Here is an 8,780-nt window from a genome sequence, read left to right on the forward strand (position 1 = left end):
CGCGTCGAGAGCTTTGCGGCAAAAGCTGTTTCCCGATCTCAGCTCCTCCACTCCACCGGGAATATCTGCCTCAAATGTATCTCATTTGTTGATCTATTACGTTTTCAGGGAGAAATTTTGGGGTAATCTTTACAATTTAGGTAAACATTTTATTTAAAATTTCAAAAATCAGCCAGCTGTCTGTGTTGGGTAACATTCGAAAGTTTTGAAAGCTTGCCTCTTTCGATACTAATCGGTGGTCCAAAAATATCGCAAAAGTGAAAGGCGCCATATTTAAAATTTGATAAGAACTCATATATTATTAATAATAATAACAAACCTAAACAAAAATGATCAAATTTTCATATTTTATGGTTCTAGTACTGTTTTAAGGAACATCCAAAAGACCATCCACTGGTAGAGCATTTACTTGGCGTTTATTCACTAAGATTATTCGTTCAATTAATCAAAATTCCTAATACATAAAAGCGCTTTGGACTAACGATTAAAAAATAACAAATTACATTAGTTCCGCGTTTATATCATAAAAAGACCTTATGCAATGTATACAACGCAATTCATCTATGTACAGGCTTAGAACGTAGGATCGTAAGATATATCAAAAGTTTGATCTATGATGTAATATAGCATGTGCATGTGTGGTACATGGCTATGACTAGTTTATGCGATTTGCTGCCCCTAGAGTCTAGACTCGAGTTTAAATGACCGTTTACAAAACGGTTTCGGCACAATCTGGGGATACGAGTTAGTATATATCATGTTTATCGCTAGTATTCGTAGGTTTAGTTTCAGTTATAAGGATTGCTACCCCGTCGCTGGGAGCTCTGTCGATCCCTTTGGATCTGGACGGAGCCTATCCAATACACGGTGATTATCGACGAACTGAAGGGCAAACGGTACAAGGTAGGAGATTACAACACGGCGTTTGTTTATAATATATGAGTGACTAGAGGAGGTTACTTATAGTATGAGTTGTGCAGCGCCCGAGGCGAGGGTCTTTGGGCTTCTGGGCTTAGAATATTTTCGGTTAGTTTGCTGATACAGAGTACTTTGCTGAATGTTCGTTTACAGAGTGTGTGTTTTCTAGGGCTACTGCTTAATAATCCTACTTAGATAACGCTAAGAGCTAGGCTTCCTCGCTACTGACTGATGGGGTTTCCTGGGCTGCCTGGCCCTTACCTCGTGGGCAGGGTCATGTTCAGGCACAGCTCGTGATCCCTCAGATCGCCCCAGCCACCGTTGCCCTTCCTCAGCTTCGACTTCTTCATCAGACTGGGCACCGTCAGGGTGAGGGATCGCGGGAAGAGCTGGTGGGAGTTCCGGGCTATCCGCAGCACGTGCTGCACCTTCGAGATCACCTGGTTGGACTCGCAGTTCTTGTTCTTGTGGTGGACGCCACTGGAGGAGAGGATAATCGTTAGCACACTCATTGGATGACTTAATTGGCCAGCTCACCATTCTCCTATGTGGAAGACCCGCGGTCCCTTGACGATCATCGCATGGAGCTTGCGGCGCAGACACTGCTGGGAAACGTGCTGCAGTGACCAGTCCCAGTTGTAGTCATCGTAGGTGCAGAAGTGGCGGGCACACTTCCGGATATTCGACCAGGTGGTGCGGTTGAAGGCGAAGCCCATGTTGTGCTTGCTGCTCACCCAGGGCATGACCTCCACCTGCCGAAGAGAAGACCCAGATTAGCCACGCATAATGGAGAATAATGGGGGAGTAACAATATAAGTAACAATATTAGTAAGTCTGGAAAAGGGGGCATGCAAATTTCATTCGATGAGGTCAATTTGAACTCTAGGACGCACTCAACACGCACTGCCTTGGTCCTGGACTAGCCACTAGTTGGATTCAAAGTGCTCGAGCCGGATGTTCGTAATCGGGTGGGGTACAGTGCGCGCCATACCAAATACCTTGCGATAGTCATTGATGATGCCCTGCCTGTCGATCTTCTTGGTGCGTACGCGGGCGTGCAACTGGCAGATCAGATCGGTTCAGGAGCGGATCAGAGGATCGGGACGAAGATGTGGCATGCCATCACGGACACATAGACAAGTACAATTAAACACAACATTTACAACAACAAACGGGCAGTGATGGGATTTTTTAAGTAGGGCAAAGTAAATTTTAAATATTTTTTAACTTATAAAAAATCATTTAATCAGTACTAATTTTCTGCCGGGGCTCTGCCGCCGCTCATACAGTATACAAAATCATATTATTTTGCTGAGGAAATCACTTTCATAATAGAATTCAAATGAATATAATATACCCCCCAAGTTTAAGTTAAGGTCCCTTCCCATCACTGCCAAACGGAATACAGCATATATAGGGGATAGATACAGATCATGCAGAAGTGCCAAAGCGTAAATGGATGGACTATGCAACACAGAATGGGGGACAATCTACGCAAACGGGGGCTGATGGAGTCAGGCAGGATAGGGATGATTCGGAGGAGCTTGAGAGCGGAGCTGGTGCGGTTAACGGGGACGGGGATCCTCGGGGGATCCCCGGAGCTAGCGGTGCGGTGTCGCTACCTTCTGATAGACCGAATACAATGACGGCAGGACATGATAGTTCCATGTTTGTGCACCATTTTTGCTGCTGCTATGGCTACTTTGCTCGTTATTATTGCTGTTGGTGTCGGATGTGGCGGCGGTGGCGGTGGCGGTGACAGTGTTGATGAGGTTGTTGCCCCGCCTGTTACTGTTACTGTTACTGGTGGCCTCACTGGCTCGCTGGTGGTCAGTGGTGTCGCCCACATAGACTTTGGATGACGGTGATGCTGATGCTGAAGATGAGGAGGAGTAAGAGGACGACACGGCTAATTGCACAGAGTTTCTATTGTTATTCCTATTGTATCCTAATAGACTGTTTGTCGAGATCAGCGAGGAAGCATAGGATTTCTTGTTAGTCTGCGTGCCAGAATTCGGAATAGAACAGATATACAATATGGTAAATTACAATAGTCAGATGATGCTTTTGTCTAGATGTGTGGTTGTGGGTCTATGATCGAATCGTTGGCCGTCACCCCCTTACGGCAAGGTCCTTGCCGCAATGGGTTCGCCATCTCAAGTCCCAACAAAATGGATGGGTTGTATGCGTTTTGGATGGATGTGTGTGTTTTGTAGCAACGAAAGCTTGAAGGATATACATAAGATGGGTGGGCTCGAAGCGCTCTCTGGATGCTCGCAGCCAATGGTCTAGCATTTAGGTGTGTAGAACCACTCTGTCCTCAATTCTCACCTTGCTGTGGTACGTGTAGTAGTTGAAGGTCTTGAGATAGGTGCCCAGGGACAGCACGTTGCACTGGGGGCACAAGTCTTTGGTTCGTTGCTGCATCATGGCCAGCAGATATAAGAAGTCTTCGGCCACATAGTGGTCTTCTTCGAGAAATAGGACCAGTCCTATAGGGTAATAATATAATTAATTTAAGATAATATCCTGGGATTAACTATCTTTACCTGTGTGATATCGGGTCACCTCCAGTTCATTGAACACCCGGTTGGCCTTCCAAATCCAATGGTGCTTGGTCTGGGTAAACTTCGCCTCCCTATAGTGTCCATAGAGATCGGGGTACATGGCATTGTTGCAGTTGGTGATCAGAGCTCTGATGGAACATTAACTTAATCATGGTTGTATTATATAGAGGTACTATGACATACTGCTCCTTTTTAATGTTCCGCGGGCAGTCGTTGGGATCCACGCCGGGATACTCGTTAGGATGCGTCTGTATGGAGTACGGATAGAAGATCTGCATCACCTTGCAGAAGTCGATCTGCTGGACCAGGTCGTTGATGTCGTCGTCGTAGAAGTCGTGCGAGAACACCAGCAGCACCTTGGAAATGTCCCGAGCCTGCGCCAAACTCACGATCAGATGGCGCAGATAGGTAATCCTCGTGTGCACCTGGACCACAATTATCACAGAGTCGTTTTGCAGCGGCCCAAAGACGTCCTCGTTAAGCACCATCTGCATATCGTTGTACCTCACGATCTGGCGTTTGATCTCCGTAATGTTAGGAGGATGGTAGACGTCGAAGCTGATGGTGGTGGCAGTAGCGGCTCCAGAACTGCTTGTGTTCACTAGGAGGGCTGGAAAGGTGTGTAAGGAATGGTTAAAAGCCCATTTAACGCGAGTTCTAGAGGGATTTACCCGGTCCGGAAAGGACGCCTGCACCCGAGGTGGTGTGATTCCTGGAGTGGGGCGTCAGATACTTGTGAAGAGGGGCGGGCACCATGGCCAGGATGGCATCATCCGAGTCGTTGGTCACCGCATCGCCCAGCACATTGTCCCGCGAGTCCACTGGAAGGGGTTTGGGTTATACATATATCATAATCGGAATCACTGTACCATCCACTTACGGTAGTTAAAATTGTGGTACTGCAGCAGGCCAAAGATGCACAGGGCCAGCAGGAATACACTCCTCATGTAGAAGTTGTTGCGCTTGCGCCCCATCGCTCCGGTATTGGGCAGCGGGATCAGAATGCGACCTGTTTTAACATCAAACAGAGTTAGCATGGCTTGCCTTTTACTGGGGCATCTGGTTCAAAAATCTATTACCCCTCATTTTCGACATTTCCGCGGCTCTTTCTCGTCTGGTCTCTCCTCCGGAATCGATTAACTGACTGAATTTCACTGGCAGACCGCCTTCACCTCGCCATCTGGAATGAAATGGTCATAAATTTTATTAACAATTATACTCAGCACCCCCGATAAGAAAAAGGGTCACTTGAGGCCAGGGTTCGAATTTAAAGAATGAACCATCTGATAACTAGCTAGTGAATTATGTTAGCATTCTGTGTTTTTTATATTTTTTGATTTTAATGGTTTTTAAATGTGAAATGTGCTGCCTTACTGATACCTAGACATTGTAACATTGTTCCATCCAGTACATTTTTATTTACTTTCATTCTATATGCAGTTAAGAATATAATGGCATTTATGATCTTCAAAATCGATTTCGGAGTACCAGAACACCCACAAACCTACGTATACTGCTCTATTTCAAGCATTTCAAAGTGTTACGGGTCTTATCAACCTAAAAATGATACGAAATTTCATCAAATCGAGTGTAATTTGTTATCAATTTTCTTATAAGAGTATCTGTATCATCAGGTGGTTGGTTCTGGCACTCTAATGTAATCAGAAAGTGCCCAGATTCGGATTCTCCAGGCTGTTCCGCACAATGGAATTTGGAATGGGGGGATGCTAATCAGATGAGTAACGAGTACGCAAATTCAATTGCACGGCTCTGCGATCTCGGATCCATACTTGGATCCATACTGGGCACTTGGCACTTGAGTTTAATTAGCAATGGAGGCTCACAGGTCTCGGGGGATGAATGTGTGGGATGGGTTGGGATATGGGGACGGGGGCCAGGAGGCAGGAGAGCACGTAGTCGCCGCATGGAGCACCGCACGCAGTTGGGGAGCCTGTAAAGTGGGCGGACCGACGTCTGAAATCTCAATTCTGAAATCACAAATCCGCGGCCTCGCGTCAATTGGCATAAAAATAGATTCGGCAGCGGGGGCTCAGCGAGATTTTTCACAAGTGAAACGCTTTTGCTTCGAGGAAGCGCAATTCTGTGGCAGAAACAGGAAAGAACTAGATAATGGCCCACCCACTAAATCATGTAATAGCACGTATGTTTACTTGGGATTTATGGGGGCGTTCTTAGGGCACACACAATGACCTATTTCGAGTTATATTAATAATCACCATACAGGAATTCGAATTCTAATCATTTTATATTTAAAGGAGAAAATTACATCAATTCGTTGTTGGATTTTCATTGCAATTATAAATTTAATGATACCTCATTGGAAATCCAAACGTTTTTAGCCCTTGGTGAATGAATAATTTATAAACTTAATGATTGTTTACAGTGTGGAATGGGATCTAATAAGTTTAACCAAAAAAATTCAATTGTTTATACAATTTTCCATGTACGAAAACACAATATATTCTCAGGAGAATAACAAAAAACCCGCTCATAGCAGCTATTTTCGAGGTCAAAACTAACTAACAAGGTATATAAACATAAAATTCCCCTGTGAATAATTATATGGGCACGCATCAACTGTTCATATAAGGTCCTATATTTATACTTGGAAATAAGGCGCAGAAAAGCCTTGGTAGTATAATAAAAAGTTCACTTTTAAGCTTTTCCCTAATGCACTACACTAATTCCTTCACACTTTTCCCCGGATCTTAAGTAGTTTGTTTTGGCGTCGAGCGGTCGCCAGTAAAAAGCAGTTTCGTTTCACAAGTGGACATCTCAAAACCAAGTCACATGCGATTTTAATTTAGGCGCACAACTGCAATATACAGTACATGTGCATGGGCCAAGACAATGTGATGGATACATTCCGAAAACCTTACTAACTGGGAAACATACAGCAGATGGAAAATGTTTATGTTCTTGATTAGTGGAAACTCCCACTCCAGATGAATATCTAATTACGCCCCCTTGTGCCAGGCAACTAATTATTATGTTTCCTGGTAACGTCAATCTGACGCACTTAAATGAATAAAATCAATGAGCCCGAGTTAATGAATCGGCCCCTTTATTAATAAATTGTAAGTGGGGCAAATTGACGATAGAATTCGACTTTGAAATTCAGGGAAGGAAAGGGGAATGCGGAAAAAATAAAGAAAAAGCCATACACTAAAAGAAATATTTGAATTTAATAAGGAATGGAAAATTGCTTTAGAAACTATTTTCATAATTGTTGAAAACCTTAAAGAAATGTAAGAAAAGTTTATGTTCAAAACATCTTAAGTATCCAAAGGTGCTTTATTTATCTGGCTATTCAAATTATAATAAAATCAAAAAAATATAAATTCAAGACAAAACATTTAGCATTTAAACTAGTTTCGATGAATAAGTGACCGCTTTCACCAGCTTATCAAAGATCATTGACTTTGTTTTGTATATTTATGAATGAAAAATTATGGTAATTAATTCGTGCCTATAGATAAAATCGAACACGGAAGTTGGGACTGAATAGGTTGCATCCATGAAAAGTGGAATTTTTTTTAGAAAATGAACTATTTGAGAACAATAAATATGTGTTGTTAGGCATTTACAAAATATCTATTGTTCGATTTCAGGATCAAGGAAAAAGTGGAATAGTTTATTAGGTTGAGCAAGAAAAAATCAAGTAATTTATCAAATATATAGCTTTTTTCAGTGTAGGAACAACCACTACTCGTAAGTGCAGACCTTTTTTTTTGTATTTTTATGGGGCGGCAGGGTGTGTCGGGGGGGCGGTGGGTGGAGGGGTGGGGCCAAGGGGGCGTGAGGTCGAACAGGTATTTTCAGTTTGGTTGTTACGAAATAAATGGCAAACCAAAAAACCAAAACAAACGCAGGTAAATGCGCCGTTTGCTTTGCACTGCTTTTCTTGTTTTTATGGGTGCTTTTTAGCGACAGACTTTGACTTTAATGTTTATTTTTTTTGTTGGTAGAGTGTTAACCTCGGGGCAAGTGAACTGGACCCACCTTTGGTTGAATTTTCCAGGAGTTCAGCTCCTGGGGATGATCCAAAATTCCTCATTACTTCGCGGTCGCCAGTTTCTTTGCGGCCAATCGATTTTTCATCCCGAAAGGCCCAAACGCAGCGTAACGAACAGCCCTCCTATGCAATTTCGGGCATTTTCGCATCGAGTTATATATTCAATCTTTAACTTTTAGCCCTGTTTCTCGTTGTTGTTGCCTTTGCTCTTATTGTTGTTGTTTTTGCCATGCAAACTCTTGCATTTTCGGTACACACACATGCTAACAGCTGCCGCGGCCCCCGCCGCACACACACACACGCACAGCGGACACATTTTCCTCGCACATTTTTCACATTTCCCGGTTTACTTGTTCGCTTTTTTTCTGATCGCTTTTATGCTAATTTGTGTACTTCGTTTTCGCTTTCGTTTGGCCAACAACAAAGCTCGCGATCGAGTATCTCCGGCTGGCCGTCCGTCCCGAACGAGTATCTGAGTATTTGTATCTGTATCTCAGAGGAGCGGGTCGAATCGGAATCGCAACACAAACAGCTGATCGGCTGGGGATGGGTGGATATCGATAACAGCGGGGTGAGGTCAATAAGTTTGTGGATTATTTGTAGGGGTACGCTTTTTAGAATAAAGCGGCTTGGCCTGCATTAAAACCTTTATTCAAACAAATTTTGAGTTAAGGTTATAGAGAAATTTAATTTTTTAGTTCGATAACATAAAAAAAACTGTTTTTAGTGGCGCCATCTACATTTTATATAAAAATGTGTCTGGTTTTTAATGTTCTCAAACATTGTTGTGGTCTTTTAAGATAATTGTAATATTATATTTATCTTACATATTAGGTAAGCTTAAATTTTGTTATTTACATGTTTCTTTTTTATACGTTGTATGCGTTGATACTGGATATTGGAATATTTTAAGTATGAAATATGTTTATTGAGAATCCAAGGTGGCGGATTTCCTAACGCAGTCTCCTGGCCTCTCGCTCGGACTCCACGAGGGAAAGGACATCACCCTCGCGAACGGGTCCTTTGACATTTCGTATTATCTGGCGGTTTTGCTCGCCCAAGAACTCGACCCTGACTTGGGTGCACTGACCCTGAGATCCTGTCCTGCCGAGGATCTTGACCACGCGAGCATACACTGGTTTGTCCATGATTGTTTGAAATGTAAGTTTAAGAATTTTGTTTGCTGATAATTCTGAAACAAAATTCAAATGTCAATGTGGGTGAACTTGTCAACTTTCTTCTTGTGTTTATTCTACAAC

The 8,780-nt window shown here is 43.0% G+C and overlaps 2 protein-coding genes across 4 annotated transcripts; both read right to left on the reverse strand.

Annotated features, from left to right (window-relative positions):
- Nucleotides 1–394: 394 nt before the first annotated feature.
- LOC119563418 (alpha-1,6-mannosyl-glycoprotein 2-beta-N-acetylglucosaminyltransferase) lies at nucleotides 395–8,021 on the reverse strand. Of its 3 annotated transcripts, none has more exons than XM_037876788.1 (10): nucleotides 7,509–8,021; nucleotides 4,565–4,665; nucleotides 4,366–4,494; nucleotides 4,157–4,306; nucleotides 3,669–4,095; nucleotides 3,468–3,613; nucleotides 3,250–3,410; nucleotides 2,541–2,918; nucleotides 1,456–1,670; nucleotides 395–1,398 (listed from the first exon to the last, which is right to left on the reverse strand). In XM_037876788.1, exons 2-10 carry the CDS (start codon nucleotides 4,578–4,580, stop codon nucleotides 1,176–1,178), a joined length of 1,845 nt encoding a protein of 614 aa, XP_037732716.1. In that variant the 5' UTR covers nucleotides 4,581–4,665; nucleotides 7,509–8,021; the 3' UTR covers nucleotides 395–1,175. The 3 variants fall into 3 exon arrangements, with proteins under 3 accessions (XP_037732716.1, XP_037732717.1, XP_037732718.1); XM_037876789.1 differs by lacking the exon at nucleotides 2,541–2,918 and adding an exon at nucleotides 1,917–1,979 and having other exon boundaries at nucleotides 1,176–1,398; nucleotides 7,509–8,019; XM_037876790.1 differs by lacking the exon at nucleotides 2,541–2,918 and having other exon boundaries at nucleotides 1,176–1,398; nucleotides 7,509–8,016.
- Nucleotides 8,022–8,290: 269 nt separating this feature from the next.
- LOC119560101 (40S ribosomal protein S28) lies at nucleotides 8,291–8,756 on the reverse strand. The gene has a single exon (XM_037873444.1). The coding sequence runs from the start codon at nucleotides 8,667–8,669 to the stop codon at nucleotides 8,475–8,477; it is 195 nt and encodes a 64-aa protein (XP_037729372.1). The 5' UTR covers nucleotides 8,670–8,756; the 3' UTR covers nucleotides 8,291–8,474.
- Nucleotides 8,757–8,780: the final 24 nt, after the last annotated feature.

This window comes from Drosophila subpulchrella, chromosome 3R, assembly GCF_014743375.2.
Source record: "Drosophila subpulchrella strain 33 F10 #4 breed RU33 chromosome 3R, RU_Dsub_v1.1 Primary Assembly, whole genome shotgun sequence".
NCBI classification, from domain to species: Eukaryota; Metazoa; Arthropoda; class Insecta; order Diptera; family Drosophilidae; genus Drosophila; species Drosophila subpulchrella.